General features: G+C 39.4%; 1 protein-coding gene across 3 annotated transcripts; it reads left to right on the forward strand.

Annotated features, from left to right (window-relative positions):
* The first annotated feature begins 6,382 nt into the window (after positions 1-6,382).
* On the forward strand, positions 6,383-19,178 carry ugdh (UDP-glucose 6-dehydrogenase). 3 transcript variants are annotated; one of them, XM_052037778.1, is made up of 12 exons: positions 6,385-6,626; positions 8,945-9,108; positions 9,214-9,315; positions 11,839-12,039; positions 12,366-12,563; positions 14,089-14,236; positions 14,343-14,437; positions 15,282-15,412; positions 15,969-16,108; positions 17,131-17,222; positions 18,691-18,801; positions 18,953-19,178. In XM_052037778.1, exons 1-12 carry the CDS (start codon positions 6,617-6,619, stop codon positions 19,061-19,063), a joined length of 1,503 nt encoding a protein of 500 aa, XP_051893738.1. In that variant the 5' UTR covers positions 6,385-6,616; the 3' UTR covers positions 19,064-19,178. The 3 variants fall into 3 exon arrangements, with proteins under 3 accessions (XP_051893756.1, XP_051893738.1, XP_051893747.1); XM_052037787.1 differs by having other exon boundaries at positions 6,386-6,543; XM_052037796.1 differs by lacking the exons at positions 14,089-14,236; positions 14,343-14,437 and having other exon boundaries at positions 6,383-6,626.
* The last annotated feature ends 1,078 nt before the right edge of the window (positions 19,179-20,256 follow it).

Genomic DNA, 20,256 nt, shown 5'->3' on the forward strand with positions numbered 1-20,256 from the left:
ATCCTAAATTATGTTTTGTGTAAAAAGTTAAGGTTTGGTCATTTACTATTTTTTAAAAAAAATCATAAACTTGCTGTAATATTTTTAAATAAAAACATTCCCTTGTTAGAAATGATTCAGAATAATACATTTTTTTATAACTGGTAATTTCTTAAATTGCAAATGCACAATTTCTGGCTGAAGCCTTCAGGTGAGTGCTGTAGTTCCTGATCTTGCCTGCTGTGATAAAAGCAATTTTCAATCAGTCAATTGAAAGAAAGCACAAACACAATTAATGAATGCTGACTAATTTTAATATGAACATGACATCCTCACTGGAGTCCAGAGTTTTTTTTGCATAAATTGAGTAGAGTTAATTCAAAGCAGCCAGTCATATGAAAAGTAGTAACACCCGCTCCATTATTGTGCATGTGCCTTCTGTATTATTCTGTTTGACTATGGAATTGTGAAATCACCAGCCACCAGGGACAGAAATTAATATAAAAGGCCAACGAGTCTGGAATTCAAAGGAGTGGGACTTACATTACCACTCTTGCAGAGCTCTGCTGAAACCTCATTTGGAGTGGAGTCTTTTGACTCTGGCCAATTAATCCCAGAAAGTTTATATTGGAAAGGATGCAGTGAAGAGTTGCTGGAATGATTCTGAGATTAAAGGGATTAAATTATGAAGATGTGCTGCATTGACTAAGGTGGTGTATTTTGGCGTGCAAGGTGGAGGGGTGCCCTAATTGATCAGGTTAAGATTATTTAAAATACTTTTGGGTACATAGTACTTTATTTTCACCGGTGTAGAGACAAGAACAATGAAGTAAACTTTTAACTAGAGCTAAGCAACTCAGTGATGATGTCAGAACACACCGCCACTTAAAAGGTGGTGAAAATCTAGAACCTAGTTCTCCAGGGAAAAGCTATTGATGGGAATCAATTGAAAACTTTAGAACAGAGGTTGTAGATTTTTAGTTGAGTAAATGAATTAAGGTTTACAGAACCAAGATGGAAAGCTAACATCAAGATGTGGTTGGGTTGAATGGCTTAGTTACATTCTGCTATCTCATCTGCCTACCCCATCTAAGAACATAGAACACTACAGTACCGTACAGGCCCTTCGGCCCACAATGTTGTGCCAACATTTTATCCTGCTCTAAGATCTATCTAACCCTTCCCTCCTGCTCTATTCTTCTCTACCATTTTTTTGTAGAATTTTGTTGCTCTGATAAAAGATAAAGCTAGTGGTTACAGTAAATAATTCAATTTGATTTATTTTAAAAATATGTAATAGTAGTCAGAAAAGCCAGTCCAATCTTAAGGAAAGGGAACTTATCACACCTGTACTAAAAGCAGAAAAAGTTGGAAACACTTTTCGGGTCAGGCTGCCTCTGGAAGGAGAAATGGATTTAATGTTTCAATTCAAAGATGCTCTGTCAGAACAGGAAAAGAGAAAACAAGTTGGTTCTAAGTTGCAGAGATGGTCAGTGGGAGATGGATTGGACAAAGAGGATGAAGCCAAGGTTGTTGTGAGGATAAGCTGTAAACAAGGTCACGTAGTTGATGGGTTAATGGAAGCAATTAGAGTTACCATGAACAAAGCAGCATAAAAGCTATAAAACAAGAGCAATGAGAATACAAAGGAACATGAAATTTATCAGCTTAAGTCTCAAGTAAATTCATAGTTCTCTATTTGTCAAACTTTAGTTCTGTTTTTGAAGGGGCATCATTAGGAAAGGATTACCCTTTAGCTTAAACAGAATGAATTTTAAAGTCTGATTTGCTGCAAACCAGTTTTCTTCATCATTATTTCGTGGGCTGATATCATAATATATTTACTATTTCAGGGAGTCAAGCTGAACGATAAAAGGAATTAAGCATTTACTCATTAGTTTCAGATAAGATGTTTATTTGTACTTATTCATACTGATTGTCTCTTTTAATCTACCCATCATATATATTCTAGGATGATTGTACTCTTCTGATTTTCTTAGCTCACTTAACAAGAAAAGAAAGACTTTGTCACACCTTTCACAACATCACAACCTCCCAAAATGCTTTACAGCCAATGAAATACTTTCGAAGTATAGTTTCTGTTGTAATGTGAAAAATGCAGCATCTCATTTATATAAGCTTCCACATTCAGAAATACATGAAGGGGGAGTTAGTCTATTTTAATGATGTTGATTGAGAGATATCTATTGACAACACCATTAGGTGTATTAGTGATACAGTAGATGTATTGGCCACACCACTGCCAAAAGTGTATATCTACTACAGCAGAATAGTGTCAAGAATTTTTTTTTTATCCAGCTGAGAGTGCAGAAAGAGACCTTAATTTAACATTCATCTGAAAAGTGACATCTCGGAAAGTGCAGTTATCCCTTGGGGTTGCACCAGAGTGTCAGGCTGGATCATGTGCCTTTCACTCAAGAAGTTAGCTGCTACTGAACCATGACAAATGTAGCTACATTAGTACCACTGCACCTTGTCACTCCCTTGCAAATAGTTATGTTTAGTAATTCAAGTGGAAAATTACAGGCATGAGCACTCAATGCAAATGCCAGTCTCTGATGATTTTACCATTTGTCGAACATGGTAATTTATCGACAAAGTGTCACAACGTCACACAAAGAGCAAGATTGCAGAGAACCCATATGCAGAACACCAGCTCGAGACTGGAGTCGGGATGCTCCCTCAGAACCGAACGCAGAATGGCAAACAGAAGGAATCTTGCATCGGAGCTCTGAGACAGAGTCCCAACATGGAAACAGGGACTGCTCCGAAGTTGCTAGCTCTAAGCAGCCAGGAGATGAAGTATATCCCAGAGATAGACCAATGATCTGGCAACCAGTGTTTGGGAGACCAGGGTTCTTATACTAGTCTCCTGATGGAACTCAGGTGTGTGTCATTAGGCAAATAGAAGTGCATGGAAACCATGTGCTGCACAACAAGGCACCATCAATGGGGATAAGGGGCAGAATCGAGAACCAGCACTCGGAATCATGACACAAAGAACAGATTGACTTTCAGTCTTCTATTGAGGGTTATACATAAATAGCGCTGCTTAAAATTGGGATAGAATAATATAGACCTATGTGATAAGGAAGTGGAATAAAAGCAACCACAAGGTTATTTCCTCTTCTGCATAGATATTTGTTAGATATGAATTACATTGCAGAAGAGGCCTGAAAATGCTCTAAAGAACATTAGCAATGGAATACACAATCCTCCACTGCATACTGACCCAGAACAAATGCATTAGAGATGGAATAGTATTTATAATTGATACTGCAAACCAAACCACAGCAAATAAAATAAGACTAAATAATCTACTAATCAATGAAATGCAAAGGCACCACCTTCAACATAACGGGCAAGTCATTTAAGACATGATAGGGACTCTTTAATGAAACAATTGATTATTTGTCAACACCTCTCCACCCTTAAGAAAATGAAACTCCCTTCAAGGATTTGGTCATGCTACTTAATGTAGAAAGATCTGGGAAAAGACTAGAGTACATAATCTAGACTGTGTAGTGCTGAGAGAATGCTGAACTCTTGTAGGTATCTTGTAGATGAGAAGTTAAGATGGTTTAATTTGCCCTTCCACTACAGAATTTACGTAAATGTCCTGACCAATGTTATCCTTCGACCAAAATCATTAAAGCAGATTAACTAATCATTCATTCCAATCCTTAATATTGGGCATGAATGATTGGTGAATGGTCTTCAATATAAATATGTGTGAAGATGAATAAGGCGGTCACTTACACCTTAGAGAGTGTCAAACAGACAGATGGACAGAGTGATCTGAGGTAGAGATCACTGGAAGTACTAGTGCAGATTAATAAGATCATAATACAAAACCAAATCAAGCACGTTGATTTCTAGAGGAATGGAACCAGAGCATGGCAACTCATTGTAAGCTGCTCTCTCTACAAAACAAAAGCTATGTCAAATCTGTACAAGATCTTGGTTAGAATGCAGTTGAGGTGTCACGAACATTTATAATTTTTTTGATGGGTAAGAAGACACCGGAGAAGCTGCAAAAAATGATTAAAATGATCCCATATGTGTCAGTAAAGATTACGAGAAAAAACAGAAGTAGGGGCCATAAATATTTGATAGTTGTTATCAAATTCAGGAGGTAGTGATTAGAACGTGGAACTTGCAACCACAGTGAATGGTTGAGGCAACTGACACATTGTGTGCATGGGGAAGTTCATAAGAGAGAAAGTAGAGGAATATGTTGACAGAGTGAGGTGAAGTGGGGTGAAAGGAAACTCCTGTGGACCATAAACACCAGCAGAGACCTATTGAGTTGAATAGGCTATTTCTGTGGCATAAATTATTTGCCACATTGTTCATAGGACCTTGCCATATGTAAATTAGCTACCACATTTCAATCCAGTGCAACATCAGTGCATTGTTTTTTGGATGTTCTGAAATAGTGATAGGTGTTGTTATAAATGTAATCCTAGAGGAAATACCATGGCTAAAGATGTGTTGGCTAATTTATGTGGACAGCAAGCAGCTGACTAAAACAACAACCTGAGCACCAACAATATAAAAGGAGCAGCTGAAGCCAGACCACCAAAGGCAAATAAGAATTAGAGTTCAAGATAACATCTATCTTCAGAGCAAATTGTTCTTTGGATAAGTAGAGGGACATAAGGACCAACATTGCCTAAAGTAAATAGAGGAAATAAACATTAAATAAATCCAATTTGCATCAATAAGTATCTAACATACATAAATATCCATCAGTTATAGAAAATTAAACTATTGTTAGCTAATTAATAGTGGATCTCCTGATTCTGTTAGCTCTAGGTTTAACTGAAACACTTCACCGAATGCGGTATCAAAGAGCTCTAGTAAAACTGAAATCAATGAATATTTGATGTAAACATTCCATTGGCTATAATTGAATTTCATACAAATTTAGAAGCTAGTGGGTGTTGGAGGTGGGGCGGGGGGGGTGGGGAGGTGGGGCGGGGGGGTGGGGAGGTGGAGGATATGGGAAGATGGAGAGGCCTCATGATAGTGAGGCTAATCAGGACATCTTAGCCACAGGACATCCTTGCAAGGTGCCTTCGGACAGTATTTTAGGCACAACCATTCTAAGCTCCATTGTAGCTTCCCTTCATCAAAGTCTGAAGTGTGGGCATTTGTTGATGCGTGCACATTTTTCAGTTCCATACAGAACACCTCAGGTAATGAAGTAGAAAATGCCTGCATATGGACAATGTTCAGGATTGGGCTAGAGAAACAAAGGACTGCAGATGCTGGAATCTAGATGAAAAACACCATGATGCTCGAGGAACTCAGCAGGCCAAGCAGCATCCGTGGAGAAAAGCAGGCAGTCAACATTTCAGGTCAGGACCCTTCAGGACTGAAGATAGGAAAAGGGGAAGCCCAATATATAGGAGGGAAAAGCAGAGCAGTGATAGGTGGACAAAAGAGGGGAGGCGGGGTGGGCACAGGGCAGTGATAGGTAGATGCAGGTAAGACATAGTGATAGGCAGGTGCGGGGGAGGAGGGGAGAGCAGATCCACCAGGGAATGGGTCAAAGGTAAGGAGAGAAAAAAGAGGGGTAGAAAAAAGAGAAAGGCTGGGAAAGGGAAGAAAAGGAGAAGCATAATTGGGGGGGAATTACCTAAAATGGGAGAATTCAATATTCATCCCATTAGGCTGCAAGGTTCCAAGATGGGAAATGAGGTGCTGTTCCTCCAGTTTGTGCTTGGAATTCTCCTGGCAGTGGAGGAGGCCCAGTACTGACATATCAGTGATAGTGTGGGGGTGGGGGGGGGGGGGGTTGAAGTGCCTGGCAATGGGGAGATGCAGATCGCGGTTACGGACGGAGTGCAGGTGTTCTGCGAAACTGTCACCTAGTCTGCATTTGGTCTCACCAATGTAGAGGAGGCCACACCTGGAGCACCGAATGCAGTAGATGATATTGAGGGAGGTGCAGGTGGGTTGATGGTGGAAGGTGGCATTTACACCAGGCATTTGTCAGGGAATCAAAGGTTATAAGGAGCAAGCAAGAAAGTTGAGTCCAAAATCAGATAGATCTTATTAAATGGAGGAGCAGTCTCAGAGGAGCACATGGCCTGCTCCTGCACTTCTGTACTTGTGTCACGGTCAGACCTCGCTGCACCTCCAGCCAAACTGCTCCAGTACAGTCACGGTATTGCACTTATCTACCAATCTAACGTTGGCTTGGGGAAAGAAGGGCGGCGATGCGGGGATGTAAATAGTTGGAGCGAGTGGAGGGATTAATATCACAACTTGGGCCAGTGCAAGGTCACCCACCGCTCTCAACGTCATTCCCATCTCGACGTGAATCCGGTTCTCGCTGTTGATGCGAGCTGTTCCTCTTAGTTTGGAGACGCCTGCCTGCCTGACGTCGTGCGTCAGGGGGTCGGTCGTGTTTTACATCCCGTCACTTCATTACTATTCATTCCATGTTTTAGGTCAAAAGTCGATCATGCGCCGTCAAACACGGAAGAGGCATTAAACTTTGAATAGAGCGTCAACTCTGAAACTTGGCAGAAGGTAAAGCTCTGCTTGTACTCAAGTGGAACAGAGGCATTGACCTGCTGCACCGAGGTTACTGTCTGGCTTCCAGATGTGGGGCTGTGAGTATGTGTGCGAGACTCACCGCGGCTCTCCGCAGCAGAGGCAGCGCTGCCAAGCTCACACCTCCTCTCCCGCGCAGTTACCACTGACTGAAAGGAAGTCCCGTCCTCTCTCTGTCACTGAGTGCGACGTGCACATTTCTAAATGGGTCATCTTTTGAAGCTGTCGAGGCAGATCGATCCCTTTTAAGGCAATCGGTTGATTTCTAAGAGTATAACTTTAACAAAAGTTACTTAATGCGATGAAATGTCCTGCTGGTGGATAGAATGTCTGACCTGTGCCAGAAGCATTCCGCGCAACAGACCCTTCTCGGAGATATGTTCAGTTTAGTCCCACCCTGCAGATAATTCCCCATAAAACCCGCATTCACCTTTGGAAAGTTCTTAGAAAATGTGACCACCACATTCCAAGCGTTCCAACCTACTGTACAAAGGAACGTTTTCACTCCGGGTCTTTTCCTGGTTGTTTCCCCTCTATTTTCTCTGGTTAAATGTGGACCCCTTGGGTGATCTCACTCACGATTCTCTCCAGTGGAAAAACAATCTATTGAACACTAGTCCCTGCAAGTCATGTAACCAAGTTACATGGATTCCTTTAATTCTACAAAGTTCCTCCTTTCTTGTTTAATGAGCAGTGTTCAGTTTTTAAAACCTCTAACTTTTAGGTTCTCCATTCCCTTTACAAAAGTGTCTCATCCTTGGTAAACCTCTTCAGTAGCCTTTCCAAGGCAGATCATCCTCCCTAAAATGTGGTGCCCAGAACCGTATACAATGTTGCATCAGAGGCCCAAGTAGAGATTTGTAAAGGGTAAACTACTCTTTCTCGATTTTGTATTCTGTACTCCTACCTACAATGTGAAGTATCTTTATATTTTCCTAACCACCTTTTGAACCTTCAAAGGCATCTCATTAGGGAAGTCTAAGCATAGGTTTAAGGTGAGAGGGGAAAGATTTAAAGGGGATTTCAGAGGCAAGTTTTTCACATAGAGGGAGGCGGGTACATTTACAGCATTTGAGACATTTCGACAGGTGCATGGATTGGAAAGGTTTAGAAGGATATGGGGCAAATGCAGGCAAATGGGACTAGCTCATGAAGACGCTTTGGTCGGCATGAGTGTGTTGAGCCAAAGGGCCTGCTTCCGTGCTGTGTAACTTTATGACTCTAGGCATTGTCTTGTACGGACAAGTTGTGAACGCAAGAAGGTAAGGTAACAGGCTGCTAGTCTGGACTTTAAAGCAAAAATTTACTGGGAAATAAATCTTTTGTCTTGCATAGAAAGCTAGACAGCAGAACAGTAGTTAGTTAGTTAAACTAATTTCATCAAAATAACCCTCTAATATAAAAGAGGCTCAAATGGAATATGGACATGGATTGATTGAATCAAAAAGTCGATCTCTATGCCATGCATCCTTTGTAAGGTGGGGAAATGTACCATGTTTATTATTTGGTATGTTTACATGCTGATAAGTTGTACTGTCCAATCATAGAGTCATACAGCATGGAAAAAGGCCCTCCAGTTCAATTTGTTCATGCTCAGCAAGATGCCCATCTAAGCTAGTCCCATTTGGCCGCACTTGACCAATATCCCTCTAAATCTTACCTATCCATGTCCTGTCTAAATATCTTTTAAATGTTGTTATTGTACCTGCCTCAACCACCTCCTTTGGCAGCTCGTTCCATATAGATACCACTTTCTGTATGAAAAAGTTACCCTTCAGGTTCCTATGAAATCTCTCCCCTCTCACTTTAAACCTATGCTCTCTAGTTCTTGATTCCCCAACCCTGGGAAAAAGACTGTGTGCATTCATTCTATCTATGCCCCTCATGATTTTATACAACTCTATAAAGTCACCCTTCAGACAGCTATGCTCCGAGGAATAAAGCACTAGCCTGCCCAACTTCTGCCTATAACCCAGTCCCTCAAGTCCTGGCAACATCCTCATAAATCTTTTCTGCACTCCTTCCAACTTAGTGGCATCTTTCCTACTAGAAGAGTGACCAAAACTGAACGCAATACTCCAAGTGCAGCCTCGCCAACATCTTGTACAACTGCAATATGACATCCCAACTTCTATACTCAATGCCCTGACTGTTGAAGGCTATTGTGCCAAAATCCTTCTTCACCACCCTGTCTACCTGTAATGCCACTTTCAGGGAAACACGTACTTGTAGTCCTAGGTCCCTCTGTTCTACAACAATCATAACCATTGTTCTTTAGTTTTATTGATGAGTTAACATAAAGTAACAGGAAGGTTTGAAATTTCTGATTACAGAATTAAAGTATCTAATTTTCATGCTGACATTACTTTTCCTGCAGGTATGTTTGAAATTAAGAAGATCTGTTGTATCGGTGCTGGATATGTTGGTGGTCCAACATGCAGTGTCATTGCTGACATGTGCCCCGAGATTTGCATTACAGTTGTAGACATTAACCAGGCAAGAATAGAAGCCTGGAACTCAAGTACACTTCCAATTTATGAGGTACACCATTAAAATATTTATCCAATGTATTGTTTCATAACTTCTTTACTGCATGCCATTCTGACGGTATAAATTTTTAGTTGCTGTTTTCAATTTCTTTTTCAGCCTGGCTTAAAGGAAGTGGTAGAGTCATGCAGAGGGAAGAACCTTTTTTTCTCAACTGACATTGATACTGCCATTCAAGAATCTGACCTAATATTCATTTCGGTAATTTTTATCAACAACAGCACACGTATAGTGCTTTCAATGTAGCGAAATGCTCCAGGCATTTCACAGGAGACATTGTCAAACCATATATGACACCAAGGTGCTGAAGGAGATAACAGAATGAATAAGCAGAACCTTGGTCAAAGAGCTAGGTCTTACGTAATGACGTAAAAGAGAGATGGAGAGGCAAATGTTTTAAAAGAAATTTCCAGATCTTAGGAACTGAAGGCACAGTTGACAATGAGAAATTGGCCTCTTTTTCTGCAAGAATCAAGAGGCGAGAGTGATGAGTTGTAGGTACCTTGGTGTGTCACAGAACTGAAGGCGATGACAGAGGTGGGGAGAGAGGCCATGGAAGGTAAATCTAGACATTGCTTAAATAGGAGCTAATACAATTCAGTAAGCACAGACTAATGGCGAAATAAACTAGAACAAAAGTAGAGCCACGTTGAATGACAAATTTACTGAAGTAGTTTGAAGGACACTGGCCGGCATTGGACTAATCAAGTCCAGAGATAACCAGGTAACAGATCTCAAGATATCAGGCAGAACTGGAGCTGAGTGATGTTAGGGAGATGAGAATAGGTAACTTTAACAATTGCACAGTTATGTGGTCAGGAACTCATCTCAGGATCATATACAGTATCACAGCAAAGTTGGGAACAGACTAGTTTAGCTTCACTAATGCCAGAAGGGAGTTGGGATCAGTGGGATAGGGAGCTGCAGTGAGACACCTCCCTTGAAATTACTTTGGTCTTCCCAATATTTAAGAGCAGTAAATTTCTTCTCATCCAGTATTGAATGTTGGACGAATAATCAGGCAACAGAGGTAGTGGAGTAATCAAGAAGTGTTAGAGGCAGAGCTGGCTGTTGCGTATGTGGAAACTGATGCAGAGTTTTTTGATGATGATACTGAGGAACGACATTATAAGAATTAGGGGAAGGCCAAGGATAGATATGTGGGGACACCAGGGGTGGCAGCAAGTGGGAAGAAAAGTCTTTGCAGACAATTCTAAGCCTATGACTGGATAGAACAGAATAGAACAGAACAAGTGGAGTTCACTTCACCCTAACCCAACTGGAAAGACATTGGAGGAGATTAGTGAACTAAAATAAATTTCTTCCTCTTCTCCGTTGAAGGCAGAGATTCTCACAAGTGAACAGTTGCCCAGGTGATCCTCGATCATGTGTAAATCCACCCAGCAGGCTAGGAAGGGACGACAACTCCATCAAGTCCTACTCAAACCCAACATTCATCACCTGATGCTTCCGAGCTGGAGTCACTGGTCAGTGATCTAGCACTGAAGCCCTAACCGGACTTTTGTCTCCCTCCCATAGTGGTTTTGAGCAGTGACAGTCCAGTGGAATACAAAGGGTCCATGTAGTAATTTTAACCGTGGAGGGAGTTCAATCTAGAAGTGCATTTGGAATAAAATTAGATCTGATGTGCTAAGTCACTGTTTGATTTTATTAAGCTATTTAGAGAAAATAACCTTGTTAGTATATGAGAAGCCTATACTATGTGATACCTCTGTGACATGAGTAGTCCTGATGCTTTTTGTCTCCTGGGAGGTACTTCTGACTACTTGACCTTAATTGGATCTGGGGAAATGATTCCAGGGGGTGGCCACTTGACAAACAAAGGTGACAAAGGGAACTAGACGACCTGTTGGGATGGAGAGTAGACAGGAGATAGTGCAGGAAACCTCTAAGGCTACTGAATGTTAAAATGTTGCTCACATACTGTGTACCTATAACAGTAGCAACAATTTGGAGGGGAACAGCTATGACTGATATCATGGCACCAGGAGGAAGTGGTTGTCAGTGGAGGAGAAAGTGTATTGGATTTTGGAGAGAACAGAGGAACAGTGAAGGTCGTGCTTCATGACTTGGAAGTGAATAGAACTGAGGTCTTGCAAAGGAACATTCAGGGAGTTAAAAGATAAGGGCAAGGATCATAAAGTTAGTACTTTTGGGATCAGTAGGCCAATACTAACACAAAATGATGTGGATGCTGGAAATCTGAAATAAAACAAACTGGTAGAAATACTCAGCTGGTCAGGCAACGTTTGCGGAGGAAAAAACAAATTTAACATTTCAGATTGATGTCCTTTCGTTAGAACTGGGAAAAAAAATGGTATGTAATGGATTTTAAGAAAGTGCAGCGGCAGCAAAAGCAAGAGGGCATAGCATGTGGGTGTGGGGAACGAAAGGCAGTTGTGATTAGCAAGAAGTCAGGAGAAACTAAATAACAAGGGGTGATGGCAGACGTCACAATAGGTTATGGGGCAATAAACAACAGAAGCACCTGGAAGAGTTGAAAATGACAAAGGCAGAATCCTTGCCAGCAACTGCTGTGTTAAATAAGTAGGAGCAGTGGTTATGATCTGAAATTGCTGAACTCAGTGTTGAGTCCTTGAAGCTGTAAACTGTGTAATTGAAAAATAAAAATCATACAGGTGTTGACTTGCATTGAATATAGGACAAGTTCTAACCTTAAATATTCTGCTGACTTTGTAATAGGTGAATACACCCACGAAAGTTTATGGAATGGGAAAAGGCCGGGCTGCGGACCTGAAATATATTGAATCCTGTGCTCGAAGAATCGTAGCAGTGTCAAGTGGGTACAAAATAGTCACTGAGAAGAGCACGGTGCCTGTGCGAGCTGCGGAGAGCATTCGCAGGATATTCCAGTCAAACATAAAGCCAGACCTGACTCTCCAGGTGAGCCCAAGCAATGTTCTGCTGGATAATGCTGCAGGTCAGAAACACGTTCACTGTATTAGAAGCAACTCTAAAATTAGGGTATCACTAGGCAGAGATGTAAAATTACTTAGTGTGTATGTTGGGTGGATAAGGTGATTGCTTCTCTGCATTAGGTGCAACAATGCTGCAGATTTTAACAAAGTACAGATTTACAATATACTGAACTTATTAGAAAACAAATTTTAACCCAAGAGGCACCCAGTCCTCGGTCTGGGATCTGGTTTTCAGCAGGTTGCCTCAGACACCTTGCGCTGATTCTAATCATAAACCCATTTACCATGTAGGTACTATCGAACCCAGAATTTCTGGCTGAAGGGACGGCTATTAATGATCTGAAGAACCCAGACCGTGTGCTGATCGGCGGTGATGAAACACCGGAAGGTCAGGAGGCAATTCAGGCACTTTGTGCGGTGTATGAGCGTTGGGTGCCAAGAAACAAAATCATCACGACTAACACATGGTCCTCAGAACTTTCCAAGCTGGTATGCTCACGTTTACCTTTGCCACAATCTGCTGTTGTCTCGTGCTGGTAGAGTGCCTTCCCATGAAGCACTCTTCTTCTGATAAAGATACTTGATAAATCCAAGGTGCTATATTGCAAAAATCCTATTTTCTAAGATTCATTTTCAGTTATATTTTGCTGTAAATTTGTGCTGCTATGTAATTCATGCAACTGCTTGCTTAATGTGATAATTTATACACAAGAGCCTGGAGTAATTCCAAGTAATTGTCATTAATAAATCATTTCTACCCAGTTTTGGGCAGATTTGTGCAATAGTCTCATTCTACAACATGATGATGGACTTTATGAAGATCTCTTTCCAATATTTAAAACGTAACTTCAAAATTGCTTTTGAGATGTATTAGTTTATGAAATTGTAGTCACAGTTCAAAATTAATTTATTGGTTCTGATCTGTCCTGTGGCCTTAATTTTCCTTTAATTTTTGTTTTCTTTTGAAAATGAAGGACCTAAGCTTACCAAGTTTTTCTTCATCACTCTGCCTCCTAACATTCAGAATCAGTGTTAGACTCTGCACCATTTTTGATACCTTGTTGGCCCTCTGTATTCCAGCAAGCAGAATGATACACGGCCTCTCCAGGGCACTGGAGAGTTTCAGCATGAACGCTGGCGATTTGGCTGAATGAATGCACATAGACACTAACCAGATCAGTAACTTGTACTTGTATAGTGTCTGTAAAAAAACCTAAAATATCATGAAGTGGGAAGGTTGTCAAACAGAACTTGACTTAAATCATTTAAGGCAATGTTAGGACAAAAGCTTAGTGAAAGAGGTGGACTTTAAGGAATGTCAATGGAAGAAAGAGAGGGTGGTCAGAGCACGGGGAAGGAATTCCAGAACTTAGGACCATGGCAGCTGAAGGTACGGGAGCCATTGACGGAGAAATCACACTGAAGAATGATTAAGGATCCAGAATTAGAGTAATACAGAGACACAAGAATTTCTGCAGATGCTGGAATCTGGAGCAACACACAAAAAGTGCTGGAGGAACTCAGTGACACGTCATTCTGCAGATGCTAGAAATCTGAAATAAAAATTGAAAATGCTGGAAACATTCAGCAGGTCAGGCAGCATCTGTGGAAGGAGAAGCAGAGTTAACACTTCAGTTTGAAGACTCTTTATCAGTTTCTCTTTCCATAGATATTGCCTGGTGTGTTGGGTGTTTCCAGCATTTTCTGCTTTAATGTCGAGTGGGATCAGGCCTGATTTGTAAAAATGGATGAAAGTTTCAAAATCAAGGCATTGCTTAACTGGCAGTCAATGTATGACAATGAACACAGGAGATATTAGTGAATGGGACAGTGCAAGTTAGGACATGGGCCTGAGAGTTTCAGATGGCTTCCTGATTATTGAGGGTAAATTGAGGGAAGATAACCACACACAAATAAGTCAGGTGTCCACAAAGGCACAGATGAGGTTCTTGGCAGACAGTGAGCTGAGGCAGATGACGCATCGGTCACATTTATTGTTTTTCCTTTTCATAAGGCATCCAATGCATTTCTTGCTCAGCGAATAAGCAGTATAAACTCAATCAGTGCTCTGTGTGAGGCAACTGGTGCTGATGTTGAGGAGGTTGCTCGTGCTGTAGGCATGGATCACAGAATTGGAAGCAAATTTCTCAAAGCCAGTGTTGGTTAGTAATTTGTTTTTGTGATTACAGAGATCCAGATCATTTATTATCACATCTGGTTGGGATTTGCAGATGCTTTTTAATATTCAGGGCTTTTGATCTATTTCAGGATTTGGAGGGAGTTGTTTCCAGAAAGATGTTCTAAACCTTGTGTATTTATGTGAAGCATTAAACTTGCCTGAAGTGGCTCAATACTGGCAGCAGGTAAACTTATGAGGTTTGTCACAGAATCCTGGAATTTTGAAAATGAGTCGTTGTTAAGTATCTTGTTTTTTGGTGTGCTCAACAATTGCAATTTAAAATATGACAAATTATTGATTTACTAGAGTATGTTTGCTTGGAAATTCAGATGTTAGTATGTTGCTCTTTTCAGTGGTGTGCAATTGAAAATCAATCTTTTTTTTCTGGACTGAGACATGAAAATAATTATTTCTAGGTGCACTCAGAAAATTTAACTGATTACTACCATTGCACCCAATGCAATTTGGTGTCAGGCATGCACATGATGACATCATTTCCCATGCAACACTCCTTTTGGAACCTTTAATTGACTTCAAGATAGCTGTTTCCAAAAAAAATTCTCGAACTCAAGTGTGTAAGTGAACTTGAGCATTAAGCATTAAGCATTAAGCCTACAAAACTGTGCAATACCTTGTCTCTGATGCCCAAGACCTGATGTTTCATTGAGTCGTTGGAGCTCTGCCTCTGTGCCAGTCTAGTAGAACTAAATGAGTGCTCTTGAATTTGCAGACTATAATGCTGGATCTCAATTTCCTTATTCTGGACTGAATATATGCAAGAAATATTTGCATCTGTTTCTTGGAATCGGCACCCAAATTCTACTTCCCTTGGAAATACTTAGTCTGTCGTTAAATGTTGTGCAATATGAGGCAGCTGAACTGCCTGCGATGTGTCAATAGTTCTATTTTTCTAAATCTTTTCCTGGTTGCTTTACCAAGGGTTTTACTGATAAGCAACCTGGTTTATGAAAATACAACTTTCAAATAGTAGTGGATATATATTTAATTGAAAATTTCATATCTTTTAGGTGATTGACATGAATGATTACCAACGGAGAAGGTTTGCATCCCGAATTATTGACTGTCTCTTCAATACTGCAACAGATAAAAAGATAGCTCTCTTAGGTTTTGCTTTCAAAAAAGACACTGGAGACACACGGTAATTTTATTGTCCTGATATAATTCAGCTTTCCTGTGTTGAATTATAGCCACAGTGTGCTGTGCTGTAATATTGAGAAAAGATCTTATTTTAATTTTAAATTTCTTTGGAAAATATTTATGACAGAAGCATATGCTGTGACTATACTTCACTGAGATATTCACCTAGTAGGAGTTTATATGTATTAACAGAAATCAGTAAAGCAAACACTGATAAAAGGATAACTTTTTTGGTACACATGGTAGAGTTAACCATGAAATCAAAATAATCATACAGCTGCTGGTTGCTTTTGCAACTAACCATTAATCACTAATCCAGGAGTTGATCTTCATTGATTTATTAATAACTAAGAGAACCAGTCTGTGTTGTTCATGAAGCTGCTTTCGGTCCAGCATTACTGAAAACAGCTCATCTGAATGAGGAATGTTTTGCATTGAAAATTTTAATACCCTACCTCAATGTAGTGAGGTTCTTTTTGAGTGAATTTAAATGTTTTAATTTCGTTCTGCAGGATTTGTAATTGACTCACATCTTGCACCATTATCTTTTACTTTAGGGAGAGTTCCAGTATCTACATCAGCAAATACCTACTGGACGAAGGTGCAAATCTTCACATCTTTGACCCCAAAGTTCTCAAAGAGCAGATCATTCGTGACCTGTCACATCCCAACATATCTCAGGATGCCTCTGGCCAAGGTTTAATACCTATTCATCTTTACTACTGAAAACCTAGTGTCTTTTTAAAAAAAAGATAGTTGTGTTTCTTATGCTTTTAAGTCTAATCTTCTATTGGACTAAAGTGGAACCAGCACTAGCCTTTTGTGTATTACATTAGCAATCTTTTTCCACTCTGTACAACATCCACTTACACTAACTCTGCTTCCTGTCAACAAATCATCTTCCTGTCCAACTGCTGCAACTCTTCCTGTGATTTATGCTTGTTTATTTTATATCTAACACTATTCACATATCCAGGTACAATACTGGCCTGGATTTTGACAAAGTTTTTCCACCAAACTCCCACTTAACTTAAATACAATGTATCGACTTCTGATAGCCAATAAAAGAAAACTGAATTGTGTGTAAAATTGCCTGAATTTTAGAAAGATACGGGAGACTGAGGTGAAAAATGGGATTTCGTTTAATAGAAACGGAGTTTTCAATTGCATTGAAAAAGGATTATTTCTAAATTTGCTGCTTTTGGGACAGGACATGGAAGTAATTCAATTCTGTTTAATGTTTTACAACTATCCTACATTTACTAATTTTAGTCAGAAAAATTTCCAACCCTGCAAAACAAAACAGTGGATGCTGGAAATCCGAAACAAAACAGAAAATGGCAGAAACACTCAGTAGGTCAGGCAGCATCGGTGGAGAGAGAAACAAGAGTTGATGTCAATGACCTCTCATCATACAGCTTACTATATTTCATATGTAAGAATATTTTGTGCTTTCCTGCGTCATTTGTTCATTATCTTCCAGGAAAGCTCAGTCAACTCAGTTTTAGGTATCTGTGACATTCCCCTTTTCTTCGAAATTGGCACATGACTAAGCTCACTATATTAGCCTTTAAATCCATTAAATTGTTGAAACTATAGAACATTAAATCAATTCTAAAATGATCAATTTTACCAATGATTAGAAATGTTTACAATGCAGAAAAATGCATGTGTAAATCTATTTTAATTCACTGAAATAATTTTTTTCCTAATGTACAGTCTCTCACTTGGTCACGATCTGCAATGATGCATATGAAGCCTGTGACAGAGCTCACGCTATTGTCATCTGTACTGAGTGGGATGAGTTCAAGGTAAAGGGAAAGATCTCTCCTAATCAAATCCTGCTCAGACCATTTAAAATTATCTTGTACATGAAATATCTAATAAGAATCTCTAGAAATCACACATTATAAGGCATCAGGAACAGATGAGATGCACTTCAGAAATATAAAGGAAATGATAGAGGGAAAAGGCAATTAAAATGGTTAATAAATCCAAGACCATTTTACAAAGATTGAGACTAGGAATTGATGACACACCTTATAAAACATTAACAAGGACAGTATTTCTAGATATACAAAAAGCAGGCAGTGTGATACAATGGGTTAAAAGCAGATCTTTTCCTTTTTGGATCAGGCTCTGATTAGATGAGACTCCCTTCTGTCTGCTGAAAGGGCACTGTGTGTAATCAATTAGGCTGATAGTATCACACTGCCCTAATTTTGCATTAAGTTGGCAATCACTGTACTGATATGATGACTGGTGGGACATGAAAAAATATCATAGTGGTATAGTCTGGGTGGCGTTGGATAAGGCTTAGATTGAGACATGTTGATATTGTTAATGTCTCTTGATGTCAGTAAAATTGCTATTTTCTGTCTACTTAACTACTGCATTACTCTTGGAAGTAAATAGTAGAAATTGTGCAGTGGGGAGGAAACCAAATATCATAAAGTTATCACCCAAAGAATTAAGTAATAAGGATTTTTTATAGGCTTGTTGGGAAGTGAAATGTTCTACTAGAAACAGTGTTAAAATCAATATTAATGATAACTTCAAAAAGTGGATACATTTTGGAAAAATAAAACTAAAGAGTGTAGATAAAGAGCAGAGACAGGGTATATATTTCTTCACATAAATTCTCCAGGTTCATTGGATAAATTAGCAAGATCCATTCCTGTAACATTCTTTAATAGCTGGATCAATATCTGTTGAAAGTTAGTTCTTGTTTGTGTGTCTTGTCAGTTTTTAAATGAGAGCTAGTAGAAAACTGCCATTGTTATTGATTGAGGGAAGGAATTACCAAACAATTAGAAATAATTTTAATTTTTTTTCCATAAGTTATACAAAATGATTGTTTTGCCCCCTTTTGCAGTGAAAGTATAATTCCATAATTCACACAGTGAAGAGTAGGATGGATTAGGACAGTTGTTTCGGAGCTGGGACCTTTGGAAGAAGTGATACCAGGTATTATTTCAGAGATGAATCAGAGAGCATCACAAATCATTGCTTCCTGCCATACGTACAAATCAAAATCAAAGACATGGAAATAGATCAGAATGACATTGCTTTAACTTGTGAATGCCCAGTGCAAAGGAGAGCAAAAATTACTTGGAACAAAGTGAAGTGGGAAGCTGGTAATCATTAATTTAAATGGATGGAATTTTTTGGGTAGCAGGTCCACCAAGTTCAGAAATGACAGATGGTAGGACAAACTTGAAAATTGCCCTCCAGAGTTCAAAATTCTTCATCTGATGTGTATGTATCTTTGTTTCACAGCTGCTGGATTATGAACTCATTCATAAGAACATGTTAAAACCAGCTTTTATCTTTGACGGCAGGCGTGTTCTAGATGATCTGCATCCAAAACTTCAGAAATTGGGATTCCAGGTATAAAGAGATTGAATTTCTCTCACTAGTAGGAAGACAGATTTTACAGATATCTGTTTACTGAACTGTATTTTAATCTTTTTGAAGCAGAATTCAGACCATCCTGAATTTCTCTGATTCATGAAATGTTCTTTGAACCTTTGGCTTCCAGGTTGAGACCATTGGCAAAAAGGTCACTGTTCAGAGGATTCCTTTCACACCCACGGCTGAAGTTCCTAAGTTCAGTCTACAGGAACCTCCACCAAAGAAAGTCAAGTTGTAAATTTGGAGAAATAATGTTCATTTATCTTTTTGAATGTGCATTTACACATATAGGATAAATGTTAAACTTCATTTTTAAAATTGGTTTTTAATTAAACAAAGCATAAACAACCTAATTCCTTTGTTAAAAGACAACTGTTTCTTAGTAGTTTTACGCTGATTGTAATATTTTCTTTCCCATAACTTTTCCTCCCTCCTTCCTAAAGTTGGTAATTTGCAGCTGCTGCCTACTTCATCTAAGTGCCGAGGCAAAAATTCCCAACAGGTTGGTTGACCTTGGAGGGTGATTCAATCTGACTTCCATATATGTGCACTTTTCAGCATGAACTCTTGAATTTTCTCTCCTTCCGTATCCAGGGAGTCTGAGGAATGTAGCACCCTCACTGCCACTATAAAAACAGAAAATGCTGGAAATTCTCAGAAGGTCAGGTGGCATCTGTGAGGAGGGATCCCAAGTTAACATCCTGGAAACGAAGTGCAGTGGATTAAACAACAATTAAAAAGCAGATGCTGGAACTGAATTTAAAATTGATTAAGAGATAGTCAGCAGGCCAGGCAGCATCTCCATAGATGCTGACCTTTCCGTTTTTATTTCAGTTTCATCATCTGCAGTTTCTTGCTTTTCTACTCCTACAGCCACCTGGACTGTAATCAAATGGTTCACACTTGAGAGCTTCCCAGCCTATATGACGCCACAAGTACCAAATGAACCTAGCATTTGTGTAACATTTAATGTGCAGTTAATTTTGTTGACAAATATTCTAACCTTATTAAATCTTGAATTTAATATTTACTTTAAAGTTGCCACCTTATCCATTACATAAACAGAACTTTAAATATTCTAAATAATTTTAGAATTCAAGTTAGAAATTGGAGAAAAGCTAGTGGGGACACTTCTAAAATCTAAATTTATATTCAGACATCGATTGTGGTTTGATTAAATGGTAGCAATCAGCAAAAAGTTTATTGAACTGGCCAATATGGGGCTTGAGATAAAAGATTTATTTAATTTGAGATAAACACAAAAGACAGATTCATCATATAAACATCACAGCCATGTTCCAGACATCTAAACAGTAATGACCAGTGGCATGACAAATTAACTGGTTTAAAACATGGAGAAATGGTTCTAAAAAATCAGTCTTTTCTCCTACTTAATCCTTTTTTTAAACCATAACTTTGTGGATGAGTCTC

The sequence above is a fragment of the Pristis pectinata genome, chromosome 2, assembly GCF_009764475.1.
Source record: "Pristis pectinata isolate sPriPec2 chromosome 2, sPriPec2.1.pri, whole genome shotgun sequence".
In the NCBI taxonomy this organism is placed as follows: domain Eukaryota; kingdom Metazoa; phylum Chordata; class Chondrichthyes; order Rhinopristiformes; family Pristidae; genus Pristis; species Pristis pectinata.